The 21,120-nt window shown below is 39.4% G+C and overlaps 1 protein-coding gene across 2 annotated transcripts in view; it reads left to right on the top strand.

Moving 5' to 3' along the window:
- LOC129337947 (LIM zinc-binding domain-containing Nebulette) overlaps positions 1-21,120 on the top strand; it is a 195,594-nt gene that overhangs the window by 46,733 nt on the left and 127,741 nt on the right. For both annotated transcript variants that reach the window (XM_054991971.1, XM_054991972.1), the window contains one exon: positions 19,661-19,745. In XM_054991971.1, the coding sequence (XP_054847946.1) occupies positions 19,661-19,745 (85 nt within the window). The remainder of the gene's footprint in view (positions 1-19,660; positions 19,746-21,120) is intronic.

Genomic DNA, 21,120 nt, shown 5'->3' with positions numbered 1-21,120 from the left:
AATTAGCTGGGCGGTTAATATTTATTACAAATGTGTTCTGATTTTGACAGTCAATGAGTGTTTGTAAATGTAGATCAATTTCAATGGTCTTTAATATTGTAGCAATTACGGCACATATCATTATTGACTAATGCTGGTGGTTGATGTCTATTTCTTGATAGTTATTTATTCACTGGTATTTATGCACTGAGCACTTTAACACCATGTTACAAAAAAAATTATATAAGAATTATATGTTTCCTGTGTGATTTACTGTGTGTATTACGAGGACATTTGTCTGTTTATTGTGTCTGCTATGGAAGTTAACTGGTTGACTTTGGGCCAGTCACACAGACTCAGTCTAATCTACTTCATAGCTTGATGCTCAGGATAAAATGGAGAAGGGGGGGGGGAAATGTTGTAAGCTGTTTTGGGTCACTATTGGAGAGTAAGGCAGGGTATAAGTATTTAAATAAAATAATATAAAATATTCTTTCTAGTACTTGGCAGTGTATGAAGCACTTTGTCACTCTTGCACTGCTGTATTTTCTACAGTGTTATGTATTAAATTGGGCCCAGCATATTTATCAAAGTACTCCTTCCCATACTAATGATGACTATGGTAAGAGTTCCATTGATTTCAAGTTCCCCAGCAAAGGGCTCTTATGCAACCCAAATATTGTTCTCAACATTTCTAGAGTATTTTCAGTGAGCTGAATGCTAAAATATTCAGAATAGACTTCCTTGAAATCTTACTGGTTTGTCATATCACTGCCTCTGTTGGAGGATTTTTCTCTTAAGCTTATTCCAAGGAGCATTGAAATGTAAGGTAATCACTATGGAAACAGAATGCTTATCAGAACTGATTACACTTTAAAGTGTATAGAATCAGGGGTTTGATAATGATTTGATAGTCATATCAGTAAGGTTTGTCAACAAACTGCAGAAAAATAAAAAGGTTTGTAAGGCGCTTGAAATATGGTGGAACATTAGACCAGTGATTTATAGGGTTGCCACCCCCTTACCTTCAAATGAGGGGTAGGTGCTGTCTGGGTGTGGTGGGGAGGGCGCTGTCTTTAATGCATGCTCTTTGTGGGCCTACTGCTGATGTCACATCTGAAAATAGAAGTGATGGAGGCTCAGTGGGGCCAAATCAGCTCCAAATATAGTGCAATTGCTATGTTTGGGGCCAATTTGGCCCCACAAAGCCCTCGTCACTTCTGTGGAAGGCCCCTGGAATGCCTGCAACCCATTTGTCTCATGCTCTGGAGGTTCCAGCCAGACTCCTTACACTTCCCCCCGGTCACCAAGTGAGCAGGAATGGGGGGGGGGGCAGCAGATGGGGATGAGAATCCCCTGCCACAAATTGGAGGCTGGCAACCCTAGTGATTTAGCTTAATGGGAAACAATGAGTGGTGGTGGTGGTGGTGAGCAAGACAGAGTGCAAAAGTATACAAGATTGTGTCACTGTTCTTGTTTTTCTTAAAGGGTAATGGCCAGCAGCAGGGTCTTCTTGATTGGAATCAGAGCAATGGTGCTAAGGGGGAACACTTAATCCTTTCCCCTGTGCTGTTTCTCTGATGTAACCTCCCTCCCAAGCTCCTTCTTGTGCTGTGAATGAAAACATAGAGGTCCTAAATGTTACGCGTCCTGCTTGCCTTTGGCTAAACGAAGTCTGCAAAAGTGTCTAAGGAAGGACGCACACCTTATATTTAAGAACAAAAGGACAGCCCTATTGAATCAGACTTGTGGTTCATCTTGTATAGCCAGGGCTTTTTTTTCTGGGAAAAGAGGTGGTGGGACTCAGTGGGTTGTCCTTGGAGAAAATGGTCATGTGGCCAGTGGCCCCGCCCCCTGATCTCCAGACAGAGGGGAGTTTAGATTGCCCTCCATGCTGCTCTAAACTCCCCTCTGTCTGAAGATCAGGGGCCATGTGACCATTTTCAAGAGATTCCGGAACTCCGTTCCACCGCATTCCAGCTGAAAAAAAGCCCTGTGTATAGCTAACAGTTTCACTCAGTGGACAACCATTTGCTCTGCTGAGCCAACAAACAGGAGGAGAAGAGGCCAAGGCCATCTCCTGGTGCTGTTTCCCAGCATGGGTATTCAGAGGTTTGCCTCTGCATATGGAGGTTCCCTTCACTCATTATGCCTAGTAGCTAGTGAGGGACCTCTCCTTCATAAATCTAATTCTCTCTTAAAGCTACCTATACTTATGGTCATCCATGAGAGAAAAGGTGTTCTCTTCCCATGTTCTCTGCCTCATGCATGATTTTTAAAATTTCTGTCATGTCCTTCCTTAGCTGTCTTTTTTTTAAAGTCAAAATCCAAAAGCAAGGTGCATCATATGCAGTAGTATATGAAATAGAGAGGAAGGTCTGTGTTCAGTGGTCTGGCTCCTTAGACTATTTATCTGGATTACAAACATGCTAAGTAAGTGAAAATATTATTGCTACTGACTCTACTTAAAGAATTCTGGCATTCAGCCTCAAAATTCAGTAGAATTTTAGACACAGAAAAATCTGGCAGTTGCCAAGTAAGTAAGTAAGTAAGTAAGTAAGTAAGTAAGTAAGTAAGTAAGTAAGTAAGTAAGTAAGTAAGTAAGTAAGTAAGTAAGTAAGTAAGTAAGTAAGTAAGTAAGTAAGTAAGTAGCTCAACTAGGCCAATTGCTCTCCCCCAAAGCTGGTTGACAATTCTACTAAGTAAGTAAGTAAGTAAGTAAGTAAGTAAGTAAGTAAGTAAGTAAGTAAGTAAGTAAGTAAGTAAGTAAGTAAGTAAGTAAGTAAGTAAGTAAGTAAGTAAGTAAGTAAGTAGCTCAACTAGGCCAATTGCTCTCCCCCAAAGCTGGTTGACAATTCTACTACTAACACAATTGTTTGTGAAATGAGTGATAGAACATGCATTTAAACTAGCATTGGCTTCTGATGAATGTGAAAAATTAACGGGCCAAAATATAGTTGCCCTTTTTTGATGAACTGCTCAGTAAATAGTATTTTGCTGAATAGGGGTAGTTGCATCATGGCAGAGGGGGAAAACTGAGGTTTTATACTAAATGTGTGCAAAGCAGTGTTCAGTTTCCATATAACAGTAGTACTAATAACTACTTGCTTTTATTTTGTAAAATGCTGCCCAGTAGGAAAGTTCATATTATAAGCCAGTTTGGTGTAGGAGTTAAGAGCAGTGGGAGCACTGTGCAGGCCTGGGCTGGCTGGCTGTTCGTGCCGGCAACATGCAAGAGGCCGGGTGCTTGGACAATGAAGCAGAGAGGGGTGTCCAGTATTTGAGGAACATTTTCCCCAGACCATTCTGATGAATACCGGACACCTGGCAACCCTAGAGTAGACATAAGCTGGCTGTTTATTACACTGGTCAACCTGGTAGGAATCAACATCAGGAATACATACTCAACATATGTAACTCTTGTAGTTTTTCTCTTCTTTTCTCATTACCATCTGGGGAGGCTCTGTTACGGGAATCTGGTTAAGGTGGGTTCACTAGCTTCTTTAGATGAAAACATAAAAACATATGCAAATTATTTTTTTAATGCTGCCATCTGCACCCACACATCTGGCTGACTGATACAACATATTTTTGTAGAAACTTGAAGATACACTATTTCTAAAGCCTCAGTCTGCTGTTAGAATTCATTTTGATGTGGGCTGTTCTTATTAATTTTATAACCTGGCTTCATTTCGGGGAGAAATTAAACAACAAAAAATTAATTAGAGAAAAATGATATTTTAAGTCTAGGTTGTACAGCAGCATTTGTTGTGCTAGGATGTATAGAATGTAAGATTATTGCTTGCAAAGCAATTCTATAAAGATGATTTTGTAATCATATTCAGTATCTGATGTGCCTTTTAGGGACATATTATTGTTTACATGGTCAGTCCTTTAGGTTTCCTGCAGCATTGAGTATATTTCTGTCTTAATTTCTCCAACAAAAAATCTTGAACATCTGAATTTGTCTGTCTGTCATTTATAGTCTGCCTTTCTCTCTGAGACTCAAGGCGGATTACATAGCGTGAGATTAGTACAATCAGTATCAGGAACATTTCCATACAGCAATGAGGACATTTCTATACTGTGTTAAGGACATTTCCACAACATCATAGGATTTTACAAAGACGTAGCATTAGCAAGGATCCAGTACAGAGTTGAAGAATTGTTCTATGGTGTGCAGAGGTCACCAAAACCTTTCCTTCTCTGCTCAAAATATTTATTCTCTTGTCCTCCTTCTTCTTACATTAGAAACACATTCTGGAAGAAGACCAGATGCAAGCTGTTTTGTTGCATGCTGAGGTGATATACAGAATTCTGCCAGCCAGTTGGTGTCCAGTTGGTGGGCCGACAAGACTGAATGTGTGACAATGGGTCATCATTGCTTAGAATGGATCGCTTGCATTGCAAGTGGAGATGCTTTGCTCGATCCCTCCTTCCATTCTGTAGCTGTCTCTTAGAGGCTAAGCCCTTCATGCTTCATGGAGCCTGTTTCAGACATGAAAGGTGGAAGGGAAAAATTGAACTATTTTGAGTAGTGATGTGAAGCCCTCAGAGGCTAATTTTTTCTGGGGCAAAATGCAAATGGTCAGTCTATATTGTACATGGGAAATGTAGCCTTTTCTTTAAAAGCTGTCTTTAAAAGCTGTACATGGGGCTTGGCCACCAGAAGCCGCCTAGGGCAATGGCCTGCCAGGAAATTTCCCTGTAAGTTAAATGGCCAGTGCCCCTGAGGTGCTACCACATGGAAAGCTTTTTTTCTGATTGCCACCCACTTCAGAAAGTGAGAGTGTGGTTGCCAGGCCCCTGCTGAGGGCAGGCAAACTTCTGCCTATTTGTACCTCTGCCCACTGATCGCCAGCTAATCGGCAGGAGGAGGCAGACTGGCAAAATGGGCAGAAATGTGCCCATGTCCTCCCCCCCCAATGACATAACTTCAGATGCAATCTGGAAGTGACAGCATCTCACTAGAGCCAATTCTCTCAAACATGGCTCAAAACACTATGAAGAAATCGTTGAAGAAGAACAGGAGCCATATCCAAGAGATTGCACACTGCTTTTAAGCTCTAGGGCTGGCCACTTTACTTTCTCTTCAAAAGCTCTTCTATGGCATAAGAAGTTTGTGGCGATTTTGCTTCTAGTTGATCATTAATGGAAAAGCTTGTTCTGTGCTTTTGATATTCATTTTGTGAAAGTTTAGATGGCACCATTTCTGGGCTTGAGAGAGCACTCTTGTTGAGCATCTGTCTGAGAATCTGTAGTGTAACCAAATGTATATTCTTATTTGTTTCTTTGTGCTTAATCTCAGTTTCTTTGGTGACAAGCCTCCAGAAGCCTGAGTGTTTAGGCCATATGAATTGGAGGGAGTAAAATACCGGGAGTAAAATACCGGTTTTCACATTGTTATCTGAAAAGGAACATCACTAGAGAAGATCATTGCATTTAAATTGAAAAAAAGGTGGATGAAAGAAATAACTAGCAATTTTGAAAAAGCCAGATACACATGCAGATTGAACTCTTGAATATCAGATCTGAGGCACCTCCCTGGGGACATTAGGAAGCGTAAATCAACAAATGACATGTACCGATCTATAAATCTGTTCTTGCCCACACTGGCAGGGAGAGATTGTATAGTTGATGTGATTAACTGTTTTGAGGGCACAGTGCACTAGCGAATTGCTTTATGCTAAATACGAAGAGTCTTATACTTTATTGTACTAGAGATGCTCCTCTGAAGTAATCACGGCACCGAAAAACTGCCTGCTCTTTTCAACATTTTACAAAGTAATATGTGTGGTTAGATTTGCTTTGGCAGCTATCTTACAATAGATCATTTTATGACACCAGATCTTCAAGCAGAAAAAAACAATGATAAGGAATGATCTCTTTCTAAATTTTGTTCCCCTTCTTTCCTTCTTTTTAGGAACACATGATGAAACTAGTACATAAAAAAATTAATGTCTGCATGCATTGCCAATGTTAAACATTGACACCCTTCCCTAATCTTCACTAATTCTTCTTCCAGCTGATTAAGTGGTGGTTCATGTGAAAATACAACTCCCATTTTGATTTGTTTGAATGAGAAAAGAGAGCTAGGCAGGATGAATCATAAGGCAGCCGAGGCCGACAAGGCTATACATCTCCACATTCCATTCATCATCAGATCTCCAGTCATACTGAGGTAAGAAATGGCAAAAAGAAGAACAGATGCTCATCTCTCCAGAGGACGGTGCAGACATTACAAGTGTGTCTGCATCAAATATGCATAGAAGGGGAGCATCAGTCCCCTCCATGTGAGCAAGGTCCCTTCTTTTTGCAGGGATGCGATCATCTATAGAGGCCAGACGCATATACTTTGTACATACATAGGCTTGATTGAGCTCCTCCATGTGAAGTGAAATTGGTTGCATAGTCTTGCTCTTCTCATACGCATTTACATTATGGATATATAATTTTTATATATTTAGATTTATACATCAATTTTCTCCCCAATAGCGACCCAAAGTGGCTTTTAGCACGTGGCGTGGACTGGAGGGCACTTTGGTCTTGCCCATTGCTCCAGCTGTAGTCAAAAGGGGGTGGGGGAGCTGGGCCGGGACAAAGTTTCCCCCAGCTTTTTCACTTCTATGTGCTCCGAATCTTTACAGAGCAGTTTAAATACCCAAGCAGTTTAAATACCCGAATCAAGCCGCTTTGGGTTTTGGGTAATTCCGGATTGTTTCCCTGCTTCGGGTAAACCTGAAGTGGGAAACCTGAAGCGGGAAACCCCTGCACACCCCTAGACACAACCGCTGCATTAGCAAGAAGGAAAACTCTGGGGCAACATGAGTATGCAGTCAGAAATGTGGAAAGGAAACCTCCAGTCTAGGAACCTGTATGGGGCAGCAAAGACAGAAGACATGAGAGGTCCCCTTACCCTTCCATTGAGGGGGGGACTGGGACTCACTTTTAGAATTTCCGTGCGTGCATGCACTCCTGGCATGGCGCGATGACATCACTTCTGGGCATGATGTCATCATGCAGGCCCCAGGAGTGCTCCCATGCTTTGCACTTGGCCCTGTTTGGAGCCCAAATCAGCCAGGCGCAAAGCACGAAATTATTCTCAGGGCCTGCCCAATAATGTCAATTCTAGGAGTGATATTCTTGTGCCAAGCTGTTAGTACAGTGCAGAGTGCACTGACTTTCTTCAGACTATTGCGTATTCTCTTTCCTTTCCAAACATTATATTTCTTGATCATGCTTGGCGTGACACAAATGGAATATTTGAAATTGGTCTATCAGTCAGTACATCTCCTCTCAAACCTTCCTGGCTTGCCCTATAATGGTGGGTGTGTTGTTGAAAATGTAAAACTCAGTAATATTGTTAAGAGTTTACAGACTCCTCAAGAAAACATCCCCAGATCCCAGCAGCCATCATGTAAAAGCATATTTCCTCTGTCTCTGGAACTGCTTATTGATTGTGGGAAATTATGGACTTTTTCAGGGTTTTATGAGAATGCAGTTTAATGGAAGATTGACATTTGTGCTAGTCTGTGAATCTTCATTGATTGAACTGAACTCTCTGATGCTTCCAAAAGACCGTCATTTTCTGCAGTAAATTCTGGGAAGAGGGGAGCATCAGAGGGCCACGCAAAAGGTGGAATGTCCCAGTTCTGTAAATCAAGAATAACATCCCCTCAAAGCCCAGTGTTTCTCTATCATATTTGGGTTTGGACTGTGATGCCAGCTGAGTTGGGAAGTAGGGATGCCAATCCCCTGCTTGGGGCAGGGGATCCCCCACTTGGGGCAGGGGATCCCCTACTCCCACCCTCCCCTTCTTGTCCCCGCTTACCTAGCTGGCAGGGGGGGATGCGCCTCCTGGGACATGCTCCTGGGTGGTGCAGCAAGCTCCCAGGCAGCGCAGAGCATTCCTACGCTCTGCAGTGCCTTGATTCAGGTTGAATTCAGCCTGAATTGGGTGTGATTTGGCTGGATCCAGGTCCGATTCAGCCCAAATTGGGCCACTGCAGTCCCAGGGCGCTTCCACGATTGTTGGAATATAGGCTGCAAGGTCTGACATTCAATCATTATGGGGTTAATGTGTTTGCCCAGTGTTTTATTGTTTGTGATGACTTGGAAGGGAAACCTGGCACAGAGCCAATAGCCTTATCTAACTCAAAGCACAGGAAATGAGATGTGTTTGTAAACTACTATTGGTCAATAGATCAGGTGATTTCCTCTCTGAGGTCAAGAAGAAGGAGAAGAATCTTCATTACTCATGTTAATCTAAATTTGTACTCCATAGTGTCAAGATGTAGGGGATCCTACATCTTGTTGTTTTGTACCTTTTCCCTTTAGAGTGAACTTTCCTTAAAAGCAAAGGGTCTGACTCTCTGTTGATTCAAGATCTATTGCAACTCTGAATTTAAACTATTTTTAACCCCTTTTCCTAACAGCGATGACATCACTTCCTGGAAATGATGACATTGTACAAGCTGGGAGCGCGCAAGTGGGTTTTGTGCGTGTGCAGCAGAAAAATTTGGCAGGTGTGAGATCTCAGACCTTGCACTGGGGGTGGGGGGTGGGGGACCTGACAACCCTATTGGGAAGGGAATTAATCCTTCCCCACTACAGTCTTTTCCTTGTGGTGTATTTGTCCTGGTTAGAGGAAATATATGAGAATATGCCTTCAAGGGGACTGATTTATATCATGAATTGGATGCACTGGGAAAGGTTTGATCTTCCTAGGCCCAAATTGCCTTTAAAATTCTTTCTTTAGAGAATTTTAAAGAGAAACATAAACATTTGATTTTAGGCATGTATGTAACTAGCTACTTTTTGTTAATGTATTTTCACATAAAAGAGGTCTAAAATAGTTTGTTTGACATCATGTTAAGTATTGTTTTTAAGGTTTGTTGAAAGTTTGTAAATGGTTATTTTATTTATGATGTGCTTTTAATTTTCATAATTGGCTTTGAGTCTCTTGTGAGAAAGGCAGACTGCAAATGAAATAAATCAGGTAAATCAAACACAGCTATCTATATTGTCTCCAAAGTGTATCATAGTTTTAAAAAGCTACAAAAGGGATGGCAGCTCATAATGAGCTACTGAATGGGCAGAGAGTTGCCCCAGAATTGCAGAATCTAGTTTGCATTGCTAATTGGAAAACAACAACAAAAATTTAATTAACATCCACCCACATCCTACTCTTTACCGGTACTGTAGTGGCAATAATAAATTCTGTATTCCTTCAGGAATTTTAAAATACCAAATGGAAATTACAAATTTCCATTTGTAAACATCACCAATCTAGAACTGCTTGTTCAAAAAAGGCCCTATGAATATTGTGCAAAAACATCTGTATTAGCTATATTTTATTAATGACAGTTGTTTCCAACAGCTGAAGCATTTGAGGCAGTCCAGCTTGGATGCTGAAGCACTGATATTTATTGCATTGATGTTTTGGATCTGCATTTGAGTCTAACTTTTTATACAGCTTATTGAGGAAGGTGATTTTTTTATCTTAGTGCTTGAAGATAAAATAATTTAGAACATTTTTAGAGTTTATTATAAATCGCATGCTTTCTTCTATGAAAGTTTACTATGTAAATAAAATCAAACCTCATTATCTCTTTTCTGCCTTATCTAATTTTGTCTTGTTTTGTGATTACTTTTTTCTTTAACTCATTTTATAGTTCCTCTTTATTCTACTACTACTGAGGTATATTTATTGTCTATATATACGTAATAGAACAGTCTGCTCCACTATTATCTGTGTATCTGTGTGATTTAGTTTGATCCTATTGGGTGAAGCTTTTGTTTTAGTTTTTGGTTTTTGTATGTTAGCTGAAGTTGTTGATTGCTGGAGTTGTCTCCTTGTAAATAAATGATTGATGTTTTGAGCTGGCTTGTCTCTGCTGAATGGACCTGAGGACGAGTGCTTGACTGAGTACTCTAACTTGGAAACCCACAGCCAAAGAGGGACATCACAACTACACAGACAATTTTAAAAAATCAAAGCTATAATCCTGTGTTTACATTTGCAGTCTCTGCAAAAACAGATGCATTTGTTTCCTGAACTCTCACTAGTTTAAAACTCCTCCCTTCTCTCTATTTTGGAATGTGAATTAAACGGAAGCAGATCAATATCTTCTGCTTTTTTTTAAAGCTTGTTCTCAAGTTGGATAATTTGCTTCCAGTCTTCTAGTATTAAATACAGATCATCTCTGTGGATTTCCACCATGTTTTAAAACTCCTTTCGTAGACTGCTATCAGATATATTCTTGTGGTAAACTTCAAAGAACAGTGTGTGCAGCAGAAAGAACATCTCAAGCAGCACTACAAAGAGAAATTTTAACTTTAAAGAGAGCTTCATGTCTAGTCACACAGCAAAACCCAAACTCTCCCAGCTTCCTTGTAAAACTAGGGGATGACATAGTCGGATCTGCCAATTCCAACTGATGCACGTGTTCAGTTACATATTGAGCATATAATTTTCTAGTTAATAATTAGTATACCCAAATGTGAAGTCAATGGACATGGCAAGAACTAAATATGAAGCTTTCACTCCATACAGATGTGTCTTTATCGTTCCCTCATCTTCATTTTTCATGTCATTGTTTTAGTACTGAAATGAATCTATATGATACTGGCCATGCAGTGGAGCTGATACATTGGGGACATTCAAAGTTACTGCGAAACCATTTTAAGGCTGTCCTGGAGAGCTATATGTGTGGAACTAGAGATGGCGTCTTTGGATAGTAGTAATAAATGGTGAGGAATATGGGGGGAAATATCCTGCTCTTAGAGGAAGTAAATGAATCACATTTATTTACTTATTTGGATACTTTTAACCTGTTTTTCTCCACTCAGTAGGTACGAAAGCTGTGTACAATATGAGAAAATAACCACAATAGAAAGCCTACAGTGGAGGGGAGGAGCAGAGCAGATAGCAAAAGTTCTGCCATTGATAATAACAGTGTTTCCCCAAGCACTCTCTTCCAAGAGGCAGCTTCTCTTTTAAGTTTCCAGGAGCTTTGCGGAGGAATGGAGCATCATTGTTGTACCATGAGTGGGAAAGAGCAGTGTAGTCATTGAACTGAATCATCTAAATGTTCTCCTAGTCATGTGGGAATTTGCTCATAGATAAGCAGTTCTCATTTGGCTGAGATAACATCTATAGGACACCTAAGAAGAAAGGTGTTCTGTGATCAGTCTGTTTATGATTATTTGTGGAACAATTATTTACTTAATTCTATTGTAAATACCAGTGTGGTAAAAGGAACAGCAAATTAAAAGTAATTACAAAACTGGAGAGGTATGTATGGGTGTGCCTGGTTCAATATTGTTCATAACCCATTTTAATTATGAACATTTTTGTAATAGATGCTTCCTCTAAAGTAAGTTGTTTTTCAGGAGAGTTTGTGATCAATGATTGCAATGTTCTTTATGTGTAGGTTGAGAGCTTTAATCAGGGACAGAGATTCATCAGAGTAAAGGTAAATGTTACCTTTAGTGGGAGAATGTGAAATCAACCTTTGAAGGTAAATTGCATCTCTTGAAGGAATGACTTAAGAAACAAAATATTAGGTTACTTAAATCAGTTACTAATTAATAACACGAGCAATGAAGAATGTAACCTGTTATCTTTCATATAGTTACTCTGTCTGGGTAGCAATCCATTACATTTGCCGTATAGTTGTTCTGAAGCTATCTGAGATAGGCTACCCCTTCTTGCTTTATACTCCATTACACCTACTTGATGGACAATTTATTTTTTGTTTGGCTTCCAGATATAAATGGTATGCATATAGCTGAGTAATGTGTGAAGGTGATACCTTTGTCAGGGATAGAGTAAATTGTTTGAGTGTTGCCATATGGTTATTTGAAATTATATAACTGAAACTGGAGAATGGCAGTAAAGAATAGCATTGCTCTTGATTTATTTGAAATGCCTCATCTGTGTGCTCCTTCTTTGTAAAGGAAAGGAGAGAAGATGGCAGGAATTAGATCACTCGTGTTGTAAATTATGCCATGATTTGTACAGCATCTAGGGCAAGGATAAGCTTATGTCTGATCACTCCTGCATCATTTTCATATTTTTATGAGCTTGGACAGTAGATCAATCCATGACCCTTTTCTGATCAGTACAGTATAAGTAGGAGCCAAAGTGGGTATCAATTCTGTCCTATCTAAGCAAGTTGAAGAAGTAGTCTGTGGCTGCTGGATATAAGAAGGTGTGTTTTTCTCTATAATGATTGTGTGTGTTTGCTTGCATCAAATATATGATAAGTAACTGGGAAATCTTGAAGGAAAAAAATGAAGATGCAAAAGCCTTGACACTTAAATGTCATAGAACTTTACATTAGCAAATTAACAGTGCAATCCTAAGAAGAGTTACACCAGTTTAAGGCCATTGAAGTCAATGTGCTTAGACTGGAGTAACTCTGCTTAGGATTCCACTGTAAGTCTGTGTTCTTCTGGTTAGGGCTGAAGACAGGTTTTATAATACATTTCCTACAGTGTTTCTGCCTCAACAAGCAGTCTGTGTGGTAAACTATTTTGTTTCAGCTTTTAATGTATGTAATTCAGAAAAGAGGTTGGGATAAAACCAATAAGAACTGTCAGTTTACAGTTCTGTAAATGTGTCTTGCTGCATGACAAGTAGGTGATTCACTATTTTAAAGTTGCATTAGGAATAACAATGTATGACAGTAGTATATTTCAAAGTGAAGAAGAGATGTTGAGTAGGCTGCTGTTCTTTGTGGTGTATCCTTTGTTGAATGCATTTTCTTTCTTTTTTTTTGAAAAATTTTTTATTGGGTTAGAGCATTTTTATTTTTACATTACAATCAATTTTCCCCTAATTTTTCGTTTCTAACCCCCTCCCTTTCCCCCCCTTTTGTTGACTTCCAACAGCTTTCCCACCCTCTGTCCCTTTTCCCTTACTTCTATTAAATTCCTCTGTCTAAAACAGATATACATTCTCCATTATATTAAGCAGTACATCATTAACTCCTTTAATTATTATACACCCAAACTATACGTCTTTAGATAAACAATTTATCCCATTTTCCAGTTTTGAATAATTCTATATAAACCTATATATCATAAACCATAAAAATTTCCCACATTTAAATCAAACAATTTGATTTGTTCTCTATATATTACTCATTTCAACTTTTTATGGTAATTCTATATAACTCCTCAGATACTCAATCAATTTAACTCTTCCATACATTCAGTTTGGTGCATATAAATCTTGTCAAAGAAAGAAAATATTGTTAGTCAATCCTCATGTTTAAACCTTATCATTAATTATTCTCTATCAGTTGACCTATACATATCTATATATATCTCAATCAATTAATCTAACTGCTTATAAATTCACATTTCTCTTCCTCCCCCGGTAAAGTCACCCCTCTCTTTTATACTTTTATTATATTTCAGTAGTTCTCAAACTGCCACAGTTTTCCTCCCACCTCCCATTTCTTCTCCAGATATTGTTTCAGCTTCTCCCAGTCTGTGTTAAACTGCCCTGAGTCCAGATCTCTCAGTTTTCTTGTCATCTTGTCCATTTCAGCCATATACAGCAATTTGTAGATCCAATCTTCAATAGTTGGTACTTCTTGTACTTTCCATTTCTGCGCATACAAAAGTCTAGCTGCTGCAGTCATATAAAAAATCAACGTCCTATGATGGGCTGGAATTCCCTCCATTCCCAAGTTTAGCAGCAGGAGTTCTGGGTTCTTATTTATTTGAAACTGTAAAATTTCACTCATTTCTCTTATTATTTCCCCCCAGAACTGCCTAGCTACCTCACACGACCACCACATATGATAGAGGGAGCCCTCATGTTTCTTACATTTCCAGCATTTATTGGAAGTATTCAAATTCCCTAGCGCAATCTTCTTTGGTGTCATGTACCAACGATAGATCATTTTGAAAATGTTCTCTTTAATATTAATACATGTCGTTGTCTTCATTGTAGTTTCCCACAAGTATTCCCATGCCTCCATTGTTATTTCTTTATTGAAATTTATAGCCCATTTCACCATCTGTGTTTTAACTATCTCATCCTCAGTATACCATTTCAGCAATACTTGGTATACCTTGGATATTCTTTTCTTGTCTTCTTTAAGAAGGGTCTGCTCTAGTTCCGAGTTCTCTGTTCGTATGCCCCCTTTTGCAAAGTCTGAGTTGTATAAGTCTCTAATCTGTCTATACTGAAACCAATCATAGTTAGGTGATAGTTCCTCTTGCGTCTTTATTCTAAGTTTAGATACTTCAATCTTAGTTATTTCTTTGTACGTTAAACATTGTTGTTCATTATCCACAGCTCTCGGATCTATCACCTCATATGGAACCACCCACAAGGGGGTTCCTTCTTGTAGGTAAGTTCTATACTTCTTCCAGATTGTAAATAGACTTCTCCTTACAAAATGATGCAGGAACATCGAGTTGACCTTTACTTTGTCATGCCATAGGTATGCGTGCCATCCAAAAATTTTTTTATATCCCTCTAGGGCTAATAGTTTCTTATTCTTTAATGTCATCCACTCTTTTAGCCAAACTAGGCAAATTGCATCATGGTAAAGTCTCAGATTGGGCAGTTGCATTCCGCCTCTCTCCTTTGCATCTTGTAAAACTTTTACTTTCACTCGAGGCTTCTTGCCTGCCCAAACAAAATCTGATATTTTCCTCTGCCATTTTTCAAATTGTTTAGAGTCTCTGATGATTGGTATTGTCTGTAACAAAAACATTACTCTTGGTAACACATTCATCTTAACTGCTGCAATCCTGCCCAACCATGACAGGTTCAATCTATTCCATTTGATCAAGTCTCTCTCTATCTGAGTCCATAATTTTTCATAATTATTCTTGAACAAATCTATATTTTTTGCAGTCAGCTCAACTCCCAAGTATTTCACCTTACTAGTTACTTCACAATCCGTTATTTCCATTAACAATTGTTGTTTCTGCTTAGTCATGTTTTTGCATAATATCTTTGACTTCTTTTTGTTAATGAAGAAACCTGCCAAATCTCCAAACTCTTTGATCTTATCTATCACTTTTGGCATGTTCTCCAGTGGGTCTTCTACAATTAACATTATGTCGTCTGCAAATGCTCTGACCTTATATGAATAGTCCTTTATTTTTATTCCTCGTATTTCCTCATCTTGTCGAATTTGTATCATCAGAATCTCCAATACTAAAATGAACAACAATGGAGATAACGGGCAACCTTGTCTTGTTCCTTTACTAATCGTCAATTTCTTGGTCAATTCATCATTCACTACAATTGCTGCAGTCTGGTCTCTATAAATTTCCTTGATTGCTCTGACGAATCTTTCTCCCAGTTGTAGCTTTTCCATAGTGGCAAACATAAAGTCCCAGTTTAAATTGTCAAACGCTTTTTCAGCGTCTACAAAGAAGAAACCAACCTCTTTGTCACAACGCTTGTCATAGTATTCTATAGCATTGATCACTGTCCTTAAGTTGTCTCTTATTTGTCTGTCTGGCAAAAAGCCTGCTTGTTCCTCCTCTATGACTTCCGAGAGCCACCCCTTCAATCTCTCCGCCAATATCTTCGCAAAGATTTTATAGTCATTATTGAGTAGTGATATAGGCCTATAATTTTTCACGCTAGTCAGATCTTGGCCCTCTTTTGGGATCAATGATATATTCGCTTCGCTCCAAGTGTCTGGAATTCTTTGATCCCTAAAAACTCCGTTCATCACCTCTTTTAGGAATGGTGCCAGTTCATTGGCCATTGTCTTATAAAATTTAGCCGTAAGTCCATCTGGCCCTGGCGCCTTTCCTAGATTTGCGGATTGTATTGCCATATTTATTTCCTCATCAGTTACTTCACTGTTCAGCTTATTTCTCCAAGCTTCCGAGATCTCTGGAAGTTTGGTTTTCTCCAAATATGATGCTATTGATTCTTTGTTTACTTCTTTTTTATTATACAGCTTAGCGTAAAATTTATAAAAGGCTCTGCTAATGGTAGTCTGCTCCAAATACGTTTTGTTTTCTTCACAAATTTTATTTATTATTTTCTTTTCCCTTTTCTTCTTTAATTGCCATGCCAAATATTTCCCAGGTTTATTAGCACCCTCAAAAGCTTTTTGATTCAGTCTTTTAAGGTTCCACTCCAATTCTTTATTACTCATTGCTGTTAACTGTTCTTGAAGAATTTTGATTTCCTGATGTATTTTCTTTTTCCCTGGTCTCTTTTTTAACTGTACTTCTTTGGCCTTTATTTTCTCCTCAATCTCTTGTCTTTTCTCCTCTTTCTTTTTCCTTGCTCTACCATTTAAGTCCATTAGTATGCCCCTTACAACCGCCTTATACGCGTCCCAAACTTTACTGGTTGGTACTTCTTTATTCACGTTGTATTGTATAAAAAACTTAGTCTCTCTTCTCAGTGTTTCCATATTCTCATTTTCCTGTAACAAGTCCTCATTTATTCTCCAGGCTTTCCTTTTTCTCCTTTTTCCAAATTTCCACATAATTGGGTTGTGATCTGAGCCTACCATCGGCATTATTTCTACCTCCTTAGTCCATAGCGCTAAGTCCTTTGAGGCCCAGATCATATCAATTCTTGATAATGTAAGATGCCTTGCAGAATAAAAAGTAAACTGTTTGGTTTTAGGATATTCTCTCCTCCATACGTCTTCGAGAGTCTCTTGTTGAATCAACTCAAAAAAAAGCTTTGGCAATAGTCCTCTTTTCTTTTGTGCTTTTGTAGTCTTTTTGTCTAATTCCAAATCTGTCACTCCATTGAAATCTCCAGCAAGAATTATCTGGTCATATACAAGATCGTCTAGGTGCTTCCTTAAGTCCTCAAAGAAGCTTTCCTTTGCACCATTAGGTGCATAAAGTCCGACTACCAACACTCTCTTTAAGTTCCAATTACATTCCACTGCTACAAATCTAGCTTCCACATCTCTCATAACAAATTTTGGCTGCAGCTCCTCTTTTATATACAACACCACTCCTCTTTTTTTCTTGTTGGAAGCCGCTACAAATTCTTTGCCCAATTTTCCAGATTTTAAATATTTTACATCCTGTTTTCTAATATGGGTCTCCTGCAAACAAACAATATCACATTTTTGTTTTAGTAGCCAATGAAAAATATTTTTTCTCTTATTCGGTGAGTTTAGTCCATTTACATTCCAAGATAATACTTTACACTCCATATTCATGGTTTTGTTGGTAAGTCTTTTTCATTGTCCTTGATAAATCTCTCCATCTCCCGCTCAGATCTGATGCGTTTTTTTGCCCCTCCAAACTCAAAGGACACTCCTTCCGGTAACTCCCATCTGTATCTGATATTCATGTCCTTCAAAGTCTGAATTAGCACTCTATATTTTTTCCTGTCCAATAACACTGATCTGGGCAATTCCTTCATTATAATAATCGTCTTGCCATCAATCTCCAATGGATCTTGAAATTGTTTGGTCACAATCCTCTCTTTCATATTTCTAGTTGTAAACTGCACAATCACATCCCTTGGTAGTTTCCTCTGGGTTGCAATTCTCGAGTTCACACGATACGCCACATCTAGGATAGCCACAATTTCCTCCTCCTCCTTCCCCAGGTAATCAGCCAACACCTCAGTCATCTGTTCTTGCGCTGACTTCCCTTCCACTTCTGGCAGACCACGAAAACGAAGCTGCTTCTCCATGTGTTTAGTTTCTGCAACTGACATCCTCCCCTTCACCAGCCTCATCTCTGTTTGTTGCGTGTCTATTAAATTCTCCATCGCGTCTTCTACTGTTTTAACTCTCTGCTGCGTTCCTTGTAATTCACTGCTAATCGTTTCCACACCTTTTTTCACTTCTGACAGCTCCGACTTTACTGTCTGTGTAACTTCCTTGACCTCTTTAATAAGCTCCAATTTCGTGTCCTTAAGTTCTTTCATCATGTCTATAAGTTTTTTGTCCAAGTTTTCTATTGCCGATTGCCACTCTTTTTTCGACATCGTGGGGCTTGCTTTAGCTCGCTCCCACGAATCTGCTCTCTTCCTCAGCTCCGTGGCGTATAATTAAACGTTTTCCTTTTTTTTAAATGTCCCAATCTTTGCCAAAATTAATTTTTTATATCCAAAATGTCGGGCGTCTTTTCTCTATGGTTTCTCTATGTTATTATAATCCAAGATGGCCTACTTCCTCTTCCGCTGAAGCCACGACCCTTCCACTTTCAAAGATGGCGATTCCCCACTTCCTGTCCTTTGGCAAGGGCCGCTTCCCTCCAGCCACTCTATTGTTGTTACGCACTTCCTGTCTCCCGTCTTCCCACAGCAGGTCTCGCGATGGTGTCTTTTTCCCACAGCTCCAAAACCACAGGTATTCAAAACAATAGTCCGATTTTTGTAATAACTTCTTTAAACTTAGTCTCTTTTAAAATACAACTCCTGCCGAGTCTTCACCTCCTTTTCACTAGTCTGTTGCAGTTTAAAAATCTACTTTCTTTCCTCTCTGTTTTTGTCAATCTGTCCCGTTTCAAGAGATAGCGATCTTTACCTTCTCTCCAGCTTTCTCGGGTTGTAATCGCTGTTTCGATCTTAAATTCTCCTCTCGACTTCCCTCCCCGATCGAAGCTTGGGTATGTAGGTCTTATGCCAGCCGAATTGGCCCCAAAATTGCCGCAGAGATTATAGCCGACCCGTCGCAAGGTGGGACCTCAAGGATCGGGGGGGAGACTCCTTGTGTAGAGCCCCCCCTCGTCCGAGATCTAGCTCACCCTAAATTTTCCATTTACATAGAATAATGTGCTGACATGATCGATGCTAATAGGGTTGACCTTTTGGTAGGTGGGATCTCAGCGTAATGTCAGAAGCCTTTTTATGTACAGTTTAGCACTGACTCCGTTCTCATGCAAAATAAGGTTGTGATCAAAGTTACTGAACTCTAAATGGTGTGTTCACCAGCCATAAAATGTTACCTTCCACCCACCCCCGAACTAACAGTCAGTTCCACGAAGCAGTCATTCTAGTACAAGTAAGTCCTGGACATCTTTATAGGTTTTCATCTAAATCGATGCAGCAATAGTTACATGAGCTCATCAGTCCTGGAACTGAAAGCCTATAGCAAGGGTATTAAGTTTTCTTTTTTGTCCTTCCTTTCCTCTGTTTTCATTTTTTACTTTGTTTCTGTTTTGTACATTTTCCCCTGTGCACAGTGTGCATACAGTCTACACTTTAAGCACACTCTTTAGTCCCAATCCAGTAGAATACCTAATGTTTCCAAGTTAGTTCTTGGCATAAAACTCATGGGTCCAGAAACACGAAATAATTTCATCAAAATGAGTCATCCATCTAACATGCTTATAGATATCTCCCATAAACTGAACTTTAGACATGGTACAGTATGGTATGGTATGGTAAGGGATACAAGCAACCTTTGCCATTCAGAACTGATTTCTACTAGTTTAGTTCCATGATGAAAACTACTAGGCAAGCCAAAATCTAGATCGGGTAATTGTTGAGTTGAAAGGGAGAGCTCAGAGCAAAACTAAAAACCAAAGGTTCCAGGTTGTAAGCTCATGAGCTTAGTCCACCTTCATAGATGAGGATATTTAAAGGCAGCATCACAAGAAGTTGGTAGGTAATTGGAGGGCAGGCATGCAGAAGGTACAAGGTAGACGAGATGGTTAGAAGTTGGTGAAAGCAGTTAATTCCTTCTCTTTTAATTTCTAGACATTACCCAAAGCAGTCCTTTACTACCGTGGCAGACACACCTGAAAACCTTCGACTGAAACAACAAAGTGAATTACAAAGTCAGGTAATCTGTGAATCAATTTGTATATGTTACTAATGTCTGACATAACTTCTCACTAGAATGTATGCTAAGGATTAGTTCACTTTTTTCCCCCATACAAGAAATCTTCATGTTCAAGCAGTTGCACGTGGCCAGTGTCAGTTCACATCATGAGAGCAGCTGGAAAGAAAGCACTGACCCAGAGCCAAGCTACAAGTGATGCCTTACACAGGTTGGACACTTGTCAGCTTACCTCAAGTTTTGATGGGAAATGTAGGCGTTCTGGTTTTACAGCTTGGCTCTCCATTACAGCTGCAAGACCAGGATGCCTACATTTCCCATCAAAACTTGAGGGAAGCTGACAAGTGTCCAACCTGTGTCAGGCGTCACTTGTAGCTTGGCTCCCAGTAGCAGGAATTACAGTTGGTTGGCTGTTTCTGTTACATATATTTGATTGAGTAGAACATTTGAAGATGAGGAGGAAACTCACCATAGTCATAGAAACAGTCTTGCCTTTTTCACCTTGATACAAGTTACGGATACTTGGGTGCATGACAAACTAAAGGAAAGCTGAACAGAAATGCCTAAGAGTCATACTGATCTCCCATTCTCCTTACTGGCTCCTACTATTACCTGCACAATCCTGCATGTATGGGATGTGCAGAGACAGGGCTCTGTTGAGTTTATGGAAATCTGAACATGAGTGCTACACCTACAGTAGACTGATTTTGGCCTTGATGATGATGATGATGACAACGATGACGACGACGACGACGATGACGACAACAACAACATTCAATTTATATACCACCCTTCAGGATGACTTAACACCCACTCAGAGCGGATTATGAAGTACACTATTATTATCCCCAAACAAAACACTTTGTGAGGTGGGTGGGGCTGAGAGAACTCCAGAGAACTGTGACTAGCCCAAGGTCACCCAGCTGGTTTCAAGCAGAGGAGTGGGGAATCAAACCCGGTTCTGCAGATTAGAGTCCCGCACTCTTAACCACTACACCAAACTGGCTCTCTGAGAAAGTAAAAAAGAGAATAAAAATATTCTTTTTATTCTGGAAATATAGCAAATATAGCAAAGCATTTACTTGTTCTTATAACCAAATTAGAGTACCTATGGCATTAGTTACACTTTAATTTTTAATTTAATTTTTAAGATCTTGATGCATTTAGCTTTATAAATTTACTGTCCCATAATTTTATGACTGTGGGAAATGGATTATATAGCACAGTACAGCTAACTATGTTGTTTATATCTACCATTCCTGACTCTGGTCACATTTCAGAAAGCCCGAATTGAGATTTGGCTGGCTTCCTCTTTTTATTCACACCACTGTGGAAATTTTACAATGAAGTGGAGCAAATTGGGTTAAAAATATTCTAT

This window comes from Eublepharis macularius, chromosome 11 (genome assembly GCF_028583425.1).
Source record: "Eublepharis macularius isolate TG4126 chromosome 11, MPM_Emac_v1.0, whole genome shotgun sequence".
Taxonomy (NCBI): Eukaryota; Metazoa; Chordata; class Lepidosauria; order Squamata; family Eublepharidae; genus Eublepharis; species Eublepharis macularius.
The sequence above is the reverse complement of the archived record's forward strand: the minus strand, read 5'-3'. Positions and strand labels throughout refer to the sequence as shown.